We start from the raw sequence: 18,961 nt of genomic DNA, 5'->3' as shown, positions 1-18,961 counted from the left end.
GAACTACGGGCAGGGCCTGGACCCGACTCATTGGCCAGGTGATTGTGACCACCACTGCACCTCCCAAGGCACGCAGGCAAAGCCAATTAAGGTACGGTACGACCTTCCAGCCGAGTGCCATGCGTGTGCACGTCCTTCGCTCATCTCATGATCTGCACTGTAATTCTATCATGCAGATCCCGAGGGAAAAGAGGGGCATGATCGACGTCAGGGATGGGAACAAAGACAATCTCCGTCACCTCGTGTTATGATTTATTTCCTGTTCAATCATTTAAGGAGGCATTCACTCTTGAATTTAGATTGTCTAACATATATCAATTCATTGACTCATATCCATAACATTATATTACATAGCATGCGCCCACCTTTCTTTTGGTCAGGGCGTGATGTTGTCACATGCGTTCAATTGAACGCTTGTGGAATTTGGGGGGGAACGGGGAAGGAAATTTATTTCTTGCCATCCAAGTCGGTGAAGAAATCTTTCCCGAAGTCGGCGCTGCTGTCATTGAAGCGGAGCTTGCGGTCGATGCCTCTGATCTTCTGCATGTCTTCGTCGCTCAGCTTGAAGTCACCCTCCAGGTTCGCCTGGATTCGGGATGGGGTCTTAGACTTGGGGAGGACGGAGTGACTCTGTGTGATACCCCAGGCTATATTTAAGAAAAAGCAGGGTTAGTGGGGGGTGTCTTTTTCTTGCTTGATGATGGGTGGGGAGAATGAACGTACCCAGTGCGACCTGAGCGCCACTCTTGTTGTACTTCTTGCCAATGTCCACCAAGACGGGGTCCTCGATCAACTTGCCGATGGTACCCTCCTTGGAGTAGAGCTCGTTTTGATTACCGAATGGCGAGTAGTGGGTGATGTGGATGCCCTTGGACTTGTGCCATTCGGCGAAGTCGGGCTGCTGCAGCCAGGGGTGGCTTTCGAGTTGGTGGGCGGCGGGCACGACGGAGGTTTCCTTGAGCAGGCGCTCCATTTCGGCCTTGGAGAAGTTGGAGACTCCGATCGCCTTGACCTTGCCGGTGGATAGAAGCTTCTCCATAGCCTTGTATGTCTACAAGTCCAAGGAATGGTGGGTCAGTATCTGAGATGTCCGTTCAAGTGCGTTGTCGAGGAGGGGGGCTGCATGGTCTTACGTCGACATAGTCAATGTCTTCCACAACGGGCTTGTCGTTCTCTTTGGGGAACAGCTCGTCGCCTCGCTTCCACGCAACGGGCCAGTGGATCAAGAAGAGGTCAATGTAGTCGAGCTGCAGGTCGTTGAGAGAGTCCTGAAGCGCCTGAGGAACATCGTCGGGGTGGTGCTTGTTATTCCAGAGCTTGGTGGTGACGAAGAGCTCTTCACGGGGAACGCCGCTCTTCTTGATGGCTTGGCCGACGGCCTTCTCGGTGCCGTATCTATTCCAAAGGTAATCAGCATAAGTGTCGCCGAAAATAAGTGAGGTATAGTCTTAAGGAGCGTACACTCGGGCAGTATCGATGTGACGGTAGCCGGCCTTGATAGCTTCGAGAACGGCATTCTCCTGAGCGTCGGCGTCCTGCCAGGTACCGAATCCGACAGCAGGAATCTCTGCGCCGGTATTGAGCTTGAATGTGGTGGCCATTGTGTATTATTAAGTTGTGGGTGAATATGCAAGGTATCGATTGGAGTTCTGAGTGCAAGAAAAAGTGGTCTGTCTGGTCCGATACTAGCAAGGCTAACAAACACGGTTCTTATACCAGCGGAGATAGAGGCCGACGTCAATTTGACGCAGCATCCTAATCACACAAGGTGCTTGTCTCGCCTCGTGGTGTGGATAACCATGACGTCGGACAGGCCACTGGCCGCAGGTTCCACACTATTGGATCCAGCGACGGGTCCGCGGATTTGCGGACGGCCAGGGACATTATTTATAAGTGTCTTAGACCCAGCATGGATTGATGAGGTCGCCGATTCAGCCTTTGCTAAGACCATTCCTTCTATGATCACTTTGGCGTTATCAGTCCCTCATAGAAGGGTTCGAAGGATAGACCCACATAGAACCATCCTTCAGGTGGATTGCGAGAAGAAACCTATGGAATAAAGAGTGGTGCTCCAGAGCTCATTATGAGAGGACAACGGGAGTATGAGTCCAGTCAAATTGAGCATCACGCTTAGTTTTCCGATTCCGATTCAACTTCAATCACAATGTAAAAGACAGCCCATGATCAAGCGAGGCCACGAGAGCTGTAGGAGCTGTATGGAGCTTAGCGAAATCGGCTAGACTGCCGAAGCACTAGCTGTTTGTCCCGCAATCAAACAGCATAAGTGGCGACTCTCACTTCCCGTACCTCATGCTTTCTATAAATTTCCGACGCAACCCACAACAATTTTTTTCTCCCATCATGATCATGCAACCACAACCAGCCCAAGAGTCGCCCAACGCCGCGACCTTGTGAGAATATCTTGTCTAATGATGACTTGACATTCTCGACTCTCAATGGCACAATTGTAAAAGGTATGCGAAGACTTTTGCTTAGTTTTCAATGTTTTCCCCCTGTTGGATGATGACCCTATGACACGCTTTAAGGCATTCCTCAAACTTAATCACCATGTGGAATTCGTGTTTTAACTCAAGTTTCAGCCTTGTCTGACCAACTTCACTTCATTTTGCTGTTTTCTCAATTAGCTTGTCATTGGTGACTCCTCACTAACATGCTATTTGATAGGTAAATACCACTCATTCAACTCCTCTGCCTATCTGGCTGCCGATGAAGAAATCTTGAACGAACGGGCGGACATAACGTGTACATGGAACTGCGCCCACCAAAAGCGAGGCGTACAAACCTTGCGGGTGTCAGGAAAGTGTATAACTTGTTGAGATCTTCGTCACCTGAGCTTTCATCGATCATCTTCAGTTGTTGGAACTGTTTTTGGCTTCGAGTCATACTAACGGGAACCGACAGGTAATTTCCATCCGCTTTCTGTCTCATGCACAAGCATTGCCCAAGTCAACTTTACATGATGAACACTTATTCACACTGTTTGATCTGTGTACTCTGTACATGGAAATGAACATTAAACACAAAATTCTGATTTAATGAGGTTGGTACTCGAAAATTCCATGGGTTTGTGGGCCTTCGCTAACCTGTTAATAGCCTGACTTCAGTTGACATCATTATCTCTTGAAATCACTCATGGATTGTCATGAATGTGTTGCTGATTCTGTTGTTAAAGAATATAGGAACACCAATATACTTGTAGTTACTTCGACTGAGAATTTTGTGAGTATTCACCCTCAACAAGACCCTGCCCTTGCATGATGATTCTTAAAATTCGCTGTGTTCTTACTGAACTACAATGTCGAAACAACAAAGATTCACCTTGGAGAACTGATCACTACGCCTTCCACTTGATTGTGTACGAGATGATTTGCTGTAATGGCTGCTAATACCTCATCATAGGTGACTTCTGCTCGCTCTCAGCACAAACATTGATATGAATGAAAAAAAAATATGTTGTCAAACTTCAATGCTCCTGTAATTGCGTATCATCATCCACTTAGAACAATTGTAGCCCTCACAATTGTAGCCCTCACTACTCTGTCCCCTATTCGAAGAAGAGATTATGCTTCTTATGCCACTCTTCCAAACTGTCGCTCGGGTATTCCTCGTGCACCTGCTTCTTCCCCTCCGGCCAACGCGCCCACGTCGGCTTCGACCCGGCCATAATGCAAACCATCTCGTCAGGCACCGGCAACTCGGTGTCGATCGCCGACGCGAACGGATGAATCAACTCCGGCCATTGCTTGTCCCACAGCCACAGCATGGTACTACAGTTAGAGCAGAAGTTCCGCTCCGACGAACAAACCTCCTCCTGATCGGTACCGCGGGCCTTGATCGCGGAATATTTCCTTTGCGTGCAAAACCCCTCGTGGTCAGTCGGAGTTTCGATCTCAATGTAGAAGACAACAGTTTTGTGGGAATTTGACATACTTGATCAGATCCTTGCCCTTCTTGATTTCCAACGAGTTGGCAATTCCGCCGAGGTTGACGCTGCCGCTGTACCCGCCTACCTTGCGACAGATGCTGCAGGCGCAGAGCTGGTAGGGAACTGGGGTTGAGGATTGCAGGGAGAATTCAATGGCGCCGCATTGGCAGCTGCCTTCTAGGGTCCTGTTTGTTTGGTTTTTTAGTCTTTGAATCGAGAGATTTGGGGGTTGTTCATAGATGCTGTAATATGCGGAGATATATTCATTGTCGCGGGTAGTGACTGAAAAAGGTGGGAGGAAGAACTCACATCGGCATTTTCTTGTGACGTGATTACAATTCACCGGGTTGCGCTATATTATGATGAAAGCTGCAGATGAAGTCAATCCCTTCGAAGTAGGCTGTCCTCAGGTAATTATATCGTGCGGTTGGAGGACAACGTCATTGATATATCAGCGCCGAAGCTGTCCGTATCTATGCGGGTCAGAAGGGGTGAGCCTGTACCGTATGCCAACATGCTCACAACGAAACTACATATAGGAGCCCGAGCCCAGTCGAATGGTCATCTAAGCCACCCTGCTTTGAAGCATCGGGTCCAGTCGACCAATTATCAAGCCTTGTGACGCCTATCTTTCTCAAAATCCACAGGTTACATGGCCCTGGCTGAGGGTTGACCCCGCCCGTATGTATCAGGCCAGAAGCTATATCATTGGAGCCAATGGCAACCTATTCTGTCCTCTTGTAAGCATTAGTCTGCATTGACTAAGGACTCGGACAAGTTCTAGATCACCTTTACACACTGCATGTGGTGGTGCAAACAGTATAAATCATCCTGAGTACTGTTTGTCATGTTTGTTTGGCGGCGCCGATCCGGGCCTTTTTTCTCCTTCCCCGGCTTGCAGAGAGGCAGGGCCATTGTGAATGCCCTCCGATAAACAGCCGATAAGACGTTGCTCAATCTAACAAGCTTTTTGCTTGCTCCTAATTCTCTCAACCGGATTATCATCCAATTACCTCAGGAACCGTGCCACCAACTTACTTCGCCATGGGCTTCGGAGCTCCCGGTGGTGCCGCGACCAACTACAAGCCTACGCCGTAAGTGTGGTCTGATGAATTTCCCTATCTCCGGTTCTCGCGACCGCTGCGCGCGCGCGGTATTGCATTTCTCGATGAACGAGAACGGGGCCAGTGCTAATTTCTGGATTGGCTGTGTATAGGCCTGAGCGTGGTAGCTTTCCTCTAGATCACTACGGTAGGCACCCTCTCTCCCTCGTTCTCCACCGGCTCCATTTCGGCTGCGCCTGCAGGCCTGCGCACTTCCTCGGAACATACGTACACACACAGAAAGCGGGGGAAACGAGACTGACACTACTGGGATTCAGGCGACTGCAAACACCTGATCTCCGATTACCTGAAATGCCTGAAATCGAACCGCGGCGTGAACGACGACGCATGTCGACAATTGGCGAAGGGATATCTTGCTTGTCGGATGGAAAAGTATGCTTCTCCTTATTCGGGCCATACAGAAGATTCTCTGGGGAGAATATGACTGCTAATGCGGATTGTGCTTTGTGCTTGGTAGCAATCTCATGGCGCCGGACGATTTTAAGAACCTAGGGTTGACATTTGAGAAGGACAAGGCTGCTGCTGCTGAGGGGGCTGCGGCGGGGACGGAGAATAAGTCATAGGGTCGGGGGTGGTTGCGAGGGTTGTACGATATTATTGGGAGGTTGGCAGTCTTCGTGCAAAGCATGAGGGCTGGGTTGGTTGATGATTTTCATGATATGGTTGGTAGATTAGTATATATTCTCTCACTCTTCGGATTTTTGGGCGTCCGGGAAAGGTGGTTATCTATATTTCGTTCTATGTATGTACAGAACGTGCAGGAATATATGGTCTGTATATACGTGCTGATTCTATACTCCGGGATTCTCAAGCATACTCGTCCTTAGCATATTTGCTGTGGCCTGCGATTTTATTGTGATGTCTTATCAGAAAAGAAATGCGGAAACCCCCAATTTTCATGCGATGCGGGGAAAGCTAAAGTTATCCGCAGCACCGCGGCGAACGGAACTCTTAGTCCTCCACCCCCATTATCTTCGATGTGCCTGCGAGCTCTCGATTTTTCCCAACTCCCATCCCTTGTATTTGCCATTGTGTCTCTTTGAGCTATTTCCTTAAGATGCTCACCCTCACCCACCAATAAACAAAGAATAATCGGCGAAGACCTACCTCACGAAGACCAAAAAAGACGACCTCCGCCCAGAATGTCCTCTATCGCTCGCCCCCCGGACCCCTGCCTGGTCGCCATCATCCTCATCGTCCGCTCGCGCGCCGGCCCCCGCTTCGTCTTCCACTACCCGCCCAACCCGCTCAGCGAGAACGGCTTCCGCTCGGCATCCTCCTCCAAGGCGGCATCGTCGTCCTCGATCTCCTCGCGACGCGCCTCGCGCTCGAAAGCCACGTCCTCCTCCAAACGAGATTTCAACGAGTCCAGTTCCAGTGAGGAGAGCGGGTCGTCTTCGGATGAGGATGAGGAGGAATTCACCCTCTCCCAACAGCAACAGCTCAACCAGTTGTCATCGTATGTGGTTGGTGGGGGCGGGAATAGTGGGGTGAATAGTCGTCGGCCGAGTAGTTTTGGGCTCGGTGGCGGTGGTGGTGATGATGGAGGAGGAGGGACCGGGGGAGGACGAGCAGGGATTGCTGGGTCGCCGGGTGCGGAGTCGCAGAGGGCTGGGTCTATTGGATCCGGGAGAGGGTTGTTGCGCGGTGGTGCGGGGAGTATCAAGCAACGCGGGGCGAATTCGGATGTGGAGGATGAGATATCGATTGGGGAGAAGGGGGAGGATGAGGTGGGGAGTGTGGGTTTAGGGGTCGGTGGTGGTGGTGTTGGTGGAGGGCAAGGAGGAGGTGGAGGTGGGAGTACTGGGACTCAGGGTGATGGCAGTAGTGGTGGTGGCAGTGGAGGAGCCAGTCGAGGTGGCAACGGGGCACGTCCGCCCTGGGAGACGTTGCTAGGACTCCCTGCTGATGTCTGGGAGAAGCTGTTGAGTCCGTCGCGGTCGTGGCACAAACGGCGCTTCGAGGTCGGCATCAACGACCTTGCCTTCGTGGGGTGGCCGGTGTTCGTTCGGGAGGACGGCATGTGGAGGAAAGAGAGGCGCAAGAAGAGGAAGCCCCGTGCGACTTGGGAGGGAGGGGAGCTTGGTCATAATGAAAAGCCCGAGGATGATGACGAGGACGATGCTCGAGGGGAGGCGGCCGCGGACCTCCTAGCGGCTTCAACGGAGACGTTGAGTCCCAAGCAGATGACCCCCGCGGAATCTCAGCGCGCCTCAATCGCCAGCATCCACTCGACCAGGGCGGCAAATGAGTCGCTGGATGGAGATGATAAGGATTCCATGACTATGTTCAATGTGGTTTTCGTGCTGGATCCGCCGTTATTGGAGTATTCCATGCGCCTTCGCGAAATCTACGATAACATCATTAAGAAGTTCTCCAAGGCGTTGAAGTGGGAGCAAGCGCGGACGGACTACGTGTGGAGGGAAGCTCGCCATATCTCACACATCAAGGAGAAGGCGAAGGAAAAGGGTATGTGATTGTGTCCTCTGTCGATTGTTTCTGCTAATCGATCTTCTACAGGAATGTCCGTCAACAATCTCTACTCAGACCTTGTTCACCAGTCATCCCTGGCCAGGGCCATCTACACCGTGTACACGAGCATTTCAGCATCAAAGATTGCATCCGTCACCCTGAGTGCGGACGTTTCCATCTCCTTGCAAATCCCCCCTTTGACATCGACCCCATTCCTCGCAGGACCGACTGATAAGGCGTATCCTGGCCTCTGGCTCACAACCGCAGACAGTGTCACGCCGGTTGATGACCCTACTGCTGACGAGAACGCTGCCCCGCATCAAATATTAGCCAAGCACTTCGCTTTGTTGCTACTGGACAACGAAGCAACCATCCTAAAGGATGTCGAGGCTTCTGGGGGTGCTTTGGCCCCTGCGCTTGCACATTATATACGTTGCTCGAAACCTACCAAGTCATTCGCCCAAATCGCCGTGACCTCCGGCATACCACTGTCCACCATCCAGATGCTTGCAAGCCATTTGGTGTACTGGCGAAGAGCACGGGCGATCCCCCCGCTTCATCAGAGGGATACCTATGTTGTCTCACCAAATTGCGATCTGAGCAAATTGGAAGTGGCGACAGCTGCCTACCAAGCGGCATTCCCAACTCTGCCTAGTCTTCCTAAGATGCTATCGGCCATGAGCGGAACCCCCAGGCCGTACGGAAGCTTTATCCCCAGCAAAGACCACAAAGTCACATACTTCGCCATATTGGCGTGGCTGCTGCGAGGTGGCTGGGTTACCCAGCTGCGCGCATTTGCAAGGGTCAAAGTGTCTCCGGAGATCAAGCTGGCGGTCGAAGCCGCCATTCGCCGGGAAGAGGTCGACAAGTATTTGAGCAAGAGCGTCGTCAAGGCGGACGCGGAGGACATTGATGATGATGCAAGCTCATCCTCGTCATCGTCCCTCGATAGTCAAGATAGCGGGGAAGAGACCCCGATGCCTGGCCGGCACAAACCAGGAAAGAAGCTAGATTTGTCCTATTCGTTGCTGGATCGGAAGACATCGCTGAGGACGTCTTCTCTGCTTTTATTCCCCCATCGCGCCTCGCCGCTCGAGTCCAGATGGTTGGATGAGATCATGTCGCGATTCCCTGAGCGCGATGGACCAGGTACTGGTCGAGACGGCGTCAACTCCGATGGCCCCGACGCGGACCTAGACCTCGTGGAGCTGCACCCATCTTTGAAGAGATACTGGCCTCGTTTCATCAAATATTTCAACGGATATGACGCGCTGGAGAAGATCTCGGTCCGCGAGAACTTGAAGCGCAAGTTGGTGTGGCAGCTTCTCACGCGTCTCGGACTGGTGACAGGGCAGCAGTCATCCGTCGAGCTGGATCCCAGAGAGCAAGTCCTGGTCAGTGTGCGTCATTGGTGAGGACGAATGGGGTGATTATATTGATGATTAATGAACCATACACTTGGGAGTAATAATGGTAACTCAGGAAAGAAAGGATTAATTGACTAGCTTAGCATAGTATCCGCTATCCAATGCATAACCTTTCAACAGATAGTAAGCTACTGTTGAACGCTTCTGTCGATCTTCACAAATTGTACAACCCAAGCAACAACACAATTGGGGAAATAAGGCACGTGGACACATTAGTGACGAGCATCCACAAATAGGCAACCCATTTTCCCGACCGAATAATACACCGAAAAAACATGCAGTAACGGGTACCCTACCCACGGCATTACTTCACGGGCACTGAAGTAACCAAGGCGTGCTGAAACAGCCAAAAGAATTAGGAGGCGGAAGGCCGGGATTCCCGAAGTGTTCCGAGTTCGCACCGAAGAGGTCAGAAAGAGCGGAAAGGACAAGAAAAATTTTAAGGATGGTTGCAAACTGGAACGTGGAGCAGGAGCAAGCAAGCAGCAAGCAGCAGCCAACCCTAATTTTTCGACATTTTTTTAACCACTCCCTTTGGGGGGGGTTCCGGATTTGCGCTAAGCGATTATGGTTCAAAATTCATTGGCTCTTGATTTGCTTTACTTGTATCCGTGATTCGTTGATGAAGGACACCTTATGTACAGTCGGGTACATTGGCCCAAAGTCGGTATTCGTTCGAATCCCTTCTTTGTTTATCCCTGCAGAAGAAAATGTAGTATTTCTTTCTATCTGGAAAAACCACAGTTCTTGTCGTAGCAGCAGCAGCAGCAGCAATGAGAAGCTGCAGGGGGTTGGTGGTCTTTCTTTTTGTACCTACATACCATATCCATTGGATCACTTAGATGGGGGCTGGAACATCTATGTAGAGGTTTTGTCTGAATTGACACCAGCCATTGATGAAGAACGCGCCTGGGCTGGAGGGAAAGTCGCGAAAGAAAGCATTGTCAGAGGCGTGAGGTAAGAAGCTTGGGCTAAATAGTTCAAGGGCACTGAACCAGTATTTCCAATAATAAGGCTTCGAGCGTGGCACTTGGTTGTAGAGCCAATGCAAGATTAAAGAATCTATAAGTAAGGCTTCAGGAAGTACTAGTTGTTGCTTCGTATCCCAAGACGCAGGGGTGACGGCTTTGCCTTGCTGCAATAGCACTCGACTACTATGTGGTTGTCATAGAACAACTGCAGGTTGACTTTTGTTGGTCGGCCAAGGATGCTAATATTAAACATGTTGATGGTACCAACACTGTACCCTGCTCCAAATTAACAAAGGTTGAGATACTTGCCGTAGGAATCAAATCAGAAGTGGATACGAAGGGCGAGTATACAATTGAAGCATGAGTGAAATTCCTTTATTTGTGCCTGATTGGGTCCAACGGCATCTCCCAGTGAGCCCCAACCCAACCCCTCCATTGTTTCCAGCTACAGATTCACACTCTCACAGTCTCAGACCTGGCAAGGGCAATCGGCATAACGGGTGAGTGAGGCTAGCGTCGGGATAGTTACTAGCTAAGGTGCATCTGGGAATTCATGTGCCAGGACAACACTTGTGCAACCCTGCTGTCAAAAAGCAAAGCTAGACAAAACAAAATAGAGCAGTGAGGGGCTGTTCTTCCTGGATGACCGCATCAATGGCGTCAAAGTGTCAGCTTTTGCATTTGGGCGTATATATAGCCTAGCATGGGGATACTCCATGTATCACACGAGATAACCCGTAAAATCCAGACATGATTCTCCACGCGATCGCATTGCAGCCACATAACCCGGTGTGATATTGTACAGTACATATGTACATACAGTACATGTTGGACGTCCGGGCTGAAGTGGAGAGGGGAAGAAGATGAGGGGCTACCGCGGTCAGAAAAGAGGACTGACTGATGGAAGTAGCGTCGCGACCAATAAGGTACAGGACTATTGATTGATCTTTCGGCTCAAGAATTTCCTCCAGAAAAGAAATTACTCTACATCCATGGACCACCTCATGCATGCTAAGAGGCTGAGGTGCGAGTACAGGAAGGGGCCATAAGACTACTACCATCAGTGTCGAGCAGATCTCATAATCATCAATCATTCATCATGCGATTGTGAGGCCCTCCCCTTTTTGATTTCCGTATATCGTTTGTGAACCGTATCCTCTGGATAGTCAGTATATCCGGCTACACGACCAACTTCAGAACACCAGGTCTTCCGCGGTGGATTTGCCGGACAATTTCACGGGGCTGAGGAACGAGCAAGAGTGGTTCATACCCACGCAAAGCCCTGACATCCACTCAACTAACCGCAGTTCTTCAAGAAAAGTAGTGCGGGTATACGGAAGGAACAATGTTCTACCAGTTTTTTTCTCTTTCTTTTCTTTCCCCCAACTCCGGATCTCTCCAAGTTTTAGGTAAATTATGTAAATTAAGTAAATCGGATACAGAATTAATTACAAGATCAGAGAGGCACTTCTTGTCCCTTTGTTCTTCCCAATTGATACTTATAATCTCCCTCTGTAATATGTGAGATCAAGCAAAATTGAAACCTCATCCATAATCCTTGGAGACAAGACGAAAGATTAAAGTGTAATTGAGCTGAAAATAAAAGAAGGTAGGCCAGGCGAATTCCACCCAGACTGGCTGGCTGGCTGGCTGGCTGGCTGGCTGGCTGGCTGTGAATTAACTGCCTTCTTCGGCTTCCATGTCTCTCCGGCGGCTTGTAAATTATTATTATGATTTTCTCTTTCCTCTGACACACACAGATTATTGTCTGTCACTCACTACCTACTAACTAAACTCATTAACCACTGTTACTTCCTACGGACAGTCTATTCCTTCATCCTCTTTTCGTTTTTTCCTTTTCCTTTCCCTTTACCCCCCCCTCCTCCCCTCTTCTTTCCCCTCTCCTCCTCTAACCTACTACCACTACTACCCTTACCTCCATCCATAACTGTTTGGGAACTTTCGCTTTTTCTTCATTTTCTCTCCACCGGCTCCCCGTGCCTGTGTTGCTGTAGTGAAGTGGTGCGCCTTTTCTCCAATACACTTTTTCCGTCTTCCGATCCACACATTTCTGTGTTTCGCGGAACTACGGCTTTTCTTATTTTTTTTTTTCTTCCGGCATTGAACAAGGTAATTTGATTGATTGATCACTTTGATCTTACCCATCTTGTACCTTCTCCGCACAGGTTCTGCTTCAAACTCTTTTGTCGCAGCACCTTTTTCTCTTTTTGTTCTTTTTTCTGATTCCCTTCTGCTCTCCCGCACCAGGCGAATTTCCAAAACCTCGAAGTCAAGGAGCAGTCGTCAACCACGTGCAAGTCGCGCTTCTCGTCCGCTTTCTATACAAGGGGCAAGACCAACGGTTCCTTGCGAGCTTACCAGCGTGCATCGGCTTAACTGTGCCCATCCTGTCCTACTTTCGACTAGCCAAGTACCAGCAGCGCAGTTGGATCTTCCGACGGTCCGGACTTCCTCAGTACATTTCGTGAGTCTGGCAAGAGTTCAACAGCGAAGAACTCAACTCTAAACGAAAACCACCCAGGTACTCGTCGATATAGTACGGTCATACGAGCAGCAATTTCCAGTCCTCAACGAACCTCTACGTCGATCCCAAGATCTCCCCCCTCGCTCACCGTTCGAACGGCCCTTGACGCGAACGAACCTCGGTATTCCTACCTGCATGCGATCCGTGTTCTAGATCCTCATTTCGATCAGAGCATTTCCAGACCGACCATATTTGTTACCAGCGTCTTATCAGTACGAAAGGTTCGTCCTCGGACAACAACCACAGCTACCTGCTGCCGAGTAGGAGTGATATCTAGCGACGGGAAGTTGCATAACGGCGGGGTTGCCTAAAGGGCGGAAGTTGTATCTTCTGCTTGCCATCGTCGGCGGAGTTATCTCACCGAACAACTGTGGTTGATTTTTTCCACGTTCTCTGGCAGAACACACCATTCCAACGCTATCTTCGCTTTTTCTTCTTACCTAGAACGGTACTCTAGATACGTCTTTCACACACCAAAAACATGGCTGCTACATTTTCCTACGCACAAGCCGCCAAGGGCGTCGTTGCAACAAACTCTCCCGCCGAGCCAGTCGCCTCGTCCAACGAGCAGAACGCCGAGGTCAGCGCCGAACAGTCGACGGATGCTGTGTCTGCCAATGTTGAGGTAGGCCCCGAATCTCAGAACGTGAATGGAACCAACGATAAGGAAGCCGAATCGCTCAGCGTTGGCAACTCTTCAACCACTTCTAGCACGCTCAAGGACGAGGATGAAGTGAATACGCCCAATGGCACCTCAGAGTCTACTTGGGACAAACAGTCTCAAGCATCGGGCGTGGAGAAGGCCACCGGTGAAGAGGAGGGTGCCGATGACAAGACGGATGAGAAGGAGAAGAGTGTACCAGCTAAGGAGCTGAAGGCTGCTCCTCTCCCTGCAGTCAATATCTGGCACCAGCGCAAAGAAGCCCAGGATGCTAAAGCCAAGGCTCTGGCTGCGCTGAAGCCTGCCACAAAGACTGGAACTTCCAAGACCACGTCCGCCGCCTCCTCGACCTCAGGCGATCATCAACAGGAGCCCGCGAAACCTCCTAAGAAGAAGGGAACCGACGGGCAAGAAAGTGCCAAGGAGCGCAAGAAGACCGACGGTGGTAAAGGACGAGATGAGAGTGCAAGCATTCCTCCTGTGGGAGATGCTAACCTCTGGCCGACACCCGATGTTGCTCAAGGCGAGGAGAAGAAGAAGCCTCAGGAGAAATCCGATAAGAGCCCTGTTATTCGCCCGCACGGCAAGGAGAAGTGGATGCCTGTCCCATACGTCCCAACTGCCGTGTTCAACACCCCCCTTCCTTCTGCTGCCCGCCGCGGTGGAAGATCTGCCCGCGGCGGACGTGAGGGTGCTCGCAATGGCACCCATGGCGCCGACAAGAATGCTTCCGGTCAGGTCGGTCAGGGCTCTGCCAAGCAAACGACATCTGCAGACAGAGGCAGAAATGAACCCAACTCTGCTCGCGCCAACTCTCTGCCTGCGCAATCCAGACGCTCTAACAGCGTTGATGCTGGGCTTACCGACTCCCGCAAGCACCAAGCTGGTCGCGGACCCAAAGGCGCTGAGAACGTCAACGCTGCGCAAGCTGGCAAGAATGTAAATGGCGCCGATACTTTCCCCCGTCACCACCGCGATGCTAAGCAATTTGCCAAGGGTCATGAAAAGGGCTCCGATCACCACGCCAGGAACCCCCAGTTGTCCGTCGATACCCAGGCTGGCCCGCGCTCAGGGGCCACTCGCCCGGAAAACGGCCCCAAGTCGGGCGAATTTACCGGATTCCACGACCGTAAGGACAAGGACTTCTCTCGCGAGTCGCGCGCCGACCGAGGTCGGGGCTCCCACCGTGGAGGTCGTGGAGGCCACGCCGGCTTCAATGGCGCCCCGAACGCTCATTTCCCCACCAACCACATGTCGCATCACAACTTCATGCACCCCAAGTCGTTCGGATTCGGCGATCGCCAGAGATCACAGCAACATGGACCCACCAATGGCTCGTCGGGTGGCCACAGAATGTCCCTGCGCTCCCCCTCCCTACCCAATTCTGCTGCCATGTACGGTGTCTATCCTTACCCGGGCGACATCAACACGATGTACGGCTATCAACCTATGCATGCTGGCCCGATGACCGCCATTCCTTACCAGCAGTACATGGAGCCCTTCTCCCTCATGAGCATGCTCACGATGCAATTGTAAGTGGCTTCATTATCCCAGGGCCTCCGAGTCCGCAGTATAGCTAATGCGTGCCATAGGGAATACTATTTCTCAGTTGACAACCTCTGCAAGGACCTGTTCCTTCGCAAGCACATGGATTCCCAGGGCTTTGTTGCCTTGTCCTTCATTGCCAGCTTCAAGCGGGTCAAGACCCTTACCGAGGACTTCAACCTTTTGCGTCACGTTTCTCACCAGCTGAGAAATGTTGAGTACATCACCGGCGAAGATGGAGTTGACCGTTTGCGACCCCGGGATACCTGGGAGCAGTGGGTTCTCCCTCTCGACCAGCGCGATCAATCTGCCCAGAACGAGGGTCCCGCCACCGTCAATGTTCCCAAGCAGGATGATGCTACCGCCGCGTTCCAGAACAACATGGAGGGAGTGAATGGTTCGGTCTCAAATGGGACGGTTGATTCTCGGGCTTCGAAGACCCTCTTGTCATCCGATGCTCCGGAGTTTTCGCCATCTCAGTCTGCCAATGCTCAGACTGAAGTCGCACACGTACGGATCCCTCCAATTGAAATCTATCCCTGAGTCAGACTCTGGTGGCCCCGGTAACCGAGGCAGCATCTCACAGCTGTCTATGGGATTAACGGCTCAGCGCTCTACTCAATGATTCCTAGCGATTGCTAATGCTCATCGGCTCTCAGGCGGAGTAAATATAGTCCATCTCCATGTCAATCATTCCCCTGCGTTTTGACGACCACTTACTCTAGGTGAGTATCCCGATCACTCATCCTGAAAGTCCGGTTGATTTTTGCTGATACCAGAGCAGCTGAACACACTGCCTGTGTCCTGGCTTGGGCAGCATGTTAAAACCTATCGAGTATATGGTCACGAAGGAGAGATAACCTCAAATATTATTTCCCAACTACCTCTACAGTGACTCTCATACCCACCCACACGAGCACCGATCCATACCCTCTACCAGAATCACCAAACTGTGACCGCTCTCAACTCTCACTCCGCATCCTTACCATCCGAAAACTTCCAATGCACAAATGTACAATGAATTTCCCAGTGCTTAGCGTTTGATGATCGATATTTCTGCACGAAACGTCAGCAACGGCTCTGCCGTTCTGGTTTGCAGTCTCTTTTTGCGAGCAGCAAGGTCTTGATCACCAACAAGGTCATACCAGATTCTGTTCGACTTACTGAGAGGAGGTTTGCTCATGTCAAGCTGCACTGCAATCTGACACGGATAATTCCCATCTCTAAGTCTGCCTAAAGATGACTGTTCAATGAATGCTAGCCTGACTGCCGAGCTGCAAAAGTGATTTTGTCTTTTCTTGCTTCTTGCCCCATGTTCTCATTACCATTTATGTTTTTATTGTGATTCTGCCGTCATGACATGCATCTATGTTTGTTTCCAGTCTCCCGACGACCCTTCCCAGTGAAGTGGATTAAATTACACACCTTCACGCACCTGGCTTCTCTCTATTCAAGGTCTTCGTGCGTTCATACTTTACCTTCTACTGTTTTCCTTTCTTCAGTCCTGGGAGGTTTCAAAAATTTCTGGAGTCCGGGCATGTTTTTACTGGGCAGTATCCCTATACCTGATGCTTGCTTCTGTGGTGCGCCGGGCTGAATCTTTCCACGACCATAGACTGTTTATCTGGGATTCTTATCTTTCCTAATACTGCGCTACTGTCTTACCTTATGCTGTCTCGATTTTTAGTACGAATGGAACAAAAAAAAAACCCCAACAAAAGGATAATTGCTTTATGGTCTTTCTCATTGCTTCAGAACCGCTGGCACAATCTCATCATCACCGCGGACGGGTATTCAGCTTACGATGGCTCCAACGGAGCGTGGGACTCGCTTCCGTGCTTCTTTATATCGCCTGTCTTTCGCATCCCAAGGCATGATTGATGCGCTGCCAGCCCCTTTATACTGCATTGATCTGGTGTTATCGGACTCCTGGGCCTTTCATCTCAATTTGCATCTGGGGTATTCATCTGAGTATTGGGTGTTTTAGTCATTTCGATTACAGAGAGTTAGGTTTATGTTCAGTCTAATAATGCTGTTTGCTGTTTGAAGCCTTTTCTGCCGGGGACCTGAGTTATCAGATGTCTTTTGGAGCAGCGGCCTGTTCTCGTATATCATCTATTCTTATAGTTAACCGGGTATTTCAGCTTCGTGCGAGGATCGACGCAAAGAACGTAGTATTGAGAATGGGTAGACGTATAGCAACAAATCAAGGGTATAATAAAAGTAATTCAAAGTCTGGACGCTGGCGAGCAACCATGGGGTGATGACTAATCATTGCCTGAGGCGGAGATCGGAGAAGCGGCGCCATGAACCAGAGCCGTCTCAGCTTCATCTACGGAGTACAGTACCTAGTTGCCGCCACCACTATTCATTTCAATCTGGACTTCGAAACTAGCCTCACACCACTCGCAGACATCATCTATCTACCATGGACGTGGCTTCGCGGCAGTCTTTGAGGCTGCTCCAGTCCTCCCACAGCCGACTCCTCAATTCAAGCTCCCTCCGCGGGTCATCCATAGTCACAGCGAACACCTTGAATCGGATTCGACGGAGATATGTCTCCAATTCAGCTCGCAGATTAGCTCCAGAATCCCCTTTCTTGAATATGGGCCCGACATCTCTGCAGTCAGGGGGCCCGCATACATACTTCTCCAATCGCCAGACACTGCCTCTCAACACCGTGGTTCGATTCGTACCTCAACAGACGGCATGGATTGTTGAGCGCATGGGCAAGTTCCACCGGATTCTGGAACCTGGTCTTGCTTTCATGATACCCTTCATCGACCGAATCGCCTACGTCAAGAGCTTGAAGGAGTCCGCCATTGAGATACCTAGTCAGAACGCCATTACCGCCGACAATGTGACGTTGGAATTGGATGGTGTACTGTACACACGGGTGGTTGATGCATATAAGGCCAGGTAAGCTGATCTAGGCTCAATTCACTCCGTGATTGGTGCCGATGTCCAAGTTCTTGCCTCTGCCTGTTTCGCATTTCACCGACTGAGCTAACGCTGGTTCTACCTGCTTCTAGCTACGGTGTTGAGGACGCCGAGTACGCCATCTCCCAGCTTGCGCAGACGACCATGCGCTCGGAAATCGGCCAGCTTACCCTGGATCACGTCCTAAAAGAACGCGCTACACTCAACACCAACATCACGCAAGCTATTAACGAGGCCGCTCAAAGCTGGGGTGTCGTTTGTCTACGTTATGAGATCCGGGATATCCACGCCCCGGAAGGGGTGGTCGCAGCGATGCACCGCCAGGTCACCGCGGAGCGCTCAAAGCGAGCCGAAATCCTTGACTCTGAGGGTCAGCGCCAAAGCGCTATCAACATTGCCGAGGGTCGCAAACAGTCGGTCATCCTGGCCTCCGAAGCTATGCGCGCCGAACGCATTAACCAGGCTGCTGGTGAGGCCGAGGCTATTCTGCTCAAGGCGCAGGCTACCGCGAAGGGCATCGACGTCGTTGCCAAGGCTATTGAGGCCGGTCAAGAGAACGCCCACGGAGCTCTTAGCCTCAGTGTTGCCGAGAAGTACGTCGATGCATTCTCCAAGTTGGCCAAGGAGGGTACCGCTGTTGTTGTCCCGGGTAACGTTGGAGACATGGGTAATATGATTGCCCAAGCCATGGCTGTCTATGGCAAGGTCAGCCAAAGCCAGGCGCGCACTCTTGCATCGAAGGCTCTGGATGTGCAGGGGCCCGCTCAGACCGAACCGTCCAGCAGTCCAAAGGCCGCTGAGCAAACGGCAGAGCGCCACAGCAGCGACAACGTCTCTGAGCCCGCTCTTGATGAATTTGATCAGACAATCCAGTCGAAGAATTGACGTGAAGTGACTCCTACCCGGTGCTTTACCCAATTTCGTTGCCACCTTTAGCATCCTTGTATACTCACCGCTGGGTTCTAATATCTCCTCGGCTGCCCTCCATTATATCATCAGCTTACGATCTCTCTCATATGACAACGATACTCTTATAACCTCACCTGTAACTTTAGTCTTGTCCTTAGCCACTTGCTATGGCTGTTCCATTGGTTTCCTTGTCAGCCATCTTATTTCGCATGAGCAACGTTGTACGAGCTGCAGCTCACCTGTTTAGTCAGAGAGAGATTTCTTCTTCTCTGGCTTTATGTACAGTAGATAAAAAGCAGATTCATGGCTTCAAACTATCGTGTGTCTTTCGTAGGTAGATGTTTCGACTTGACAAGTTGCGCAATTCTGGCAGCTGCTACAATTCAGACCGTTACAGATATGGGCAGGAAGGAGCTCGGGC

General features: G+C 50.8%; 6 protein-coding genes across 6 annotated transcripts; 4 read left to right on the top strand and 2 right to left on the bottom strand.

Annotated features, from left to right (window-relative positions):
- Positions 1-299: 299 nt before the first annotated feature.
- BO82DRAFT_432088 (aldo/keto reductase) lies at positions 300-1,667 on the bottom strand. The gene is made up of 4 exons (XM_025640759.1): positions 1,462-1,667; positions 1,134-1,395; positions 724-1,051; positions 300-647 (listed from the first exon to the last, which is right to left on the bottom strand). Exons 1-4 carry the CDS (start codon positions 1,599-1,601, stop codon positions 448-450), a joined length of 930 nt encoding a protein of 309 aa, XP_025492171.1. The 5' UTR covers positions 1,602-1,667; the 3' UTR covers positions 300-447.
- A 1,715-nt stretch (positions 1,668-3,382) lies between these two features.
- BO82DRAFT_354136 (GFA family protein) lies at positions 3,383-4,438 on the bottom strand. Its single transcript, XM_025635134.1, has 3 exons — positions 4,256-4,438; positions 3,952-4,131; positions 3,383-3,869 (listed from the first exon to the last, which is right to left on the bottom strand). The coding sequence occupies exons 1-3, from the start codon at positions 4,261-4,263 to the stop codon at positions 3,566-3,568; spliced, it is 492 nt and encodes a 163-aa protein (XP_025492170.1). The 5' UTR covers positions 4,264-4,438; the 3' UTR covers positions 3,383-3,565.
- A 407-nt stretch (positions 4,439-4,845) lies between these two features.
- On the top strand, positions 4,846-5,840 carry BO82DRAFT_354134 (uncharacterized protein). Its single transcript, XM_025635133.1, has 4 exons — positions 4,846-5,040; positions 5,163-5,197; positions 5,328-5,442; positions 5,528-5,840. The coding sequence occupies exons 1-4, from the start codon at positions 4,991-4,993 to the stop codon at positions 5,631-5,633; spliced, it is 306 nt and encodes a 101-aa protein (XP_025492169.1). The 5' UTR covers positions 4,846-4,990; the 3' UTR covers positions 5,634-5,840.
- A 202-nt stretch (positions 5,841-6,042) lies between these two features.
- BO82DRAFT_383293 (nitrogen permease regulator 3 family protein) lies at positions 6,043-9,409 on the top strand. Its single transcript, XM_025638000.1, has 3 exons — positions 6,043-6,720; positions 6,853-7,539; positions 7,591-9,409. The coding sequence occupies exons 1-3, from the start codon at positions 6,213-6,215 to the stop codon at positions 8,955-8,957; spliced, it is 2,562 nt and encodes an 853-aa protein (XP_025492168.1). The 5' UTR covers positions 6,043-6,212; the 3' UTR covers positions 8,958-9,409.
- A 3,385-nt stretch (positions 9,410-12,794) lies between these two features.
- On the top strand, positions 12,795-15,643 carry BO82DRAFT_71297 (La domain family). The gene is made up of 2 exons (XM_025641486.1): positions 12,795-14,678; positions 14,739-15,643. The coding sequence occupies exons 1-2, from the start codon at positions 12,967-12,969 to the stop codon at positions 15,232-15,234; spliced, it is 2,208 nt and encodes a 735-aa protein (XP_025492167.1). The 5' UTR covers positions 12,795-12,966; the 3' UTR covers positions 15,235-15,643.
- Positions 15,644-17,029: 1,386 nt separating this feature from the next.
- Positions 17,030-18,846, top strand: BO82DRAFT_334877 (SPFH domain-containing protein). The gene is made up of 2 exons (XM_025633280.1): positions 17,030-17,610; positions 17,724-18,846. Exons 1-2 carry the CDS (start codon positions 17,120-17,122, stop codon positions 18,514-18,516), a joined length of 1,284 nt encoding a protein of 427 aa, XP_025492166.1. The 5' UTR covers positions 17,030-17,119; the 3' UTR covers positions 18,517-18,846.
- Positions 18,847-18,961: the final 115 nt, after the last annotated feature.

This window comes from Aspergillus uvarum (assembly GCF_003184745.1).
Source record: "Aspergillus uvarum CBS 121591 unplaced genomic scaffold BO82scaffold_25, whole genome shotgun sequence".
NCBI lineage: Eukaryota > Fungi > Ascomycota > Eurotiomycetes > Eurotiales > Aspergillaceae > Aspergillus > Aspergillus uvarum.
This window is presented reverse-complemented; position numbering and strand designations above follow the sequence as displayed.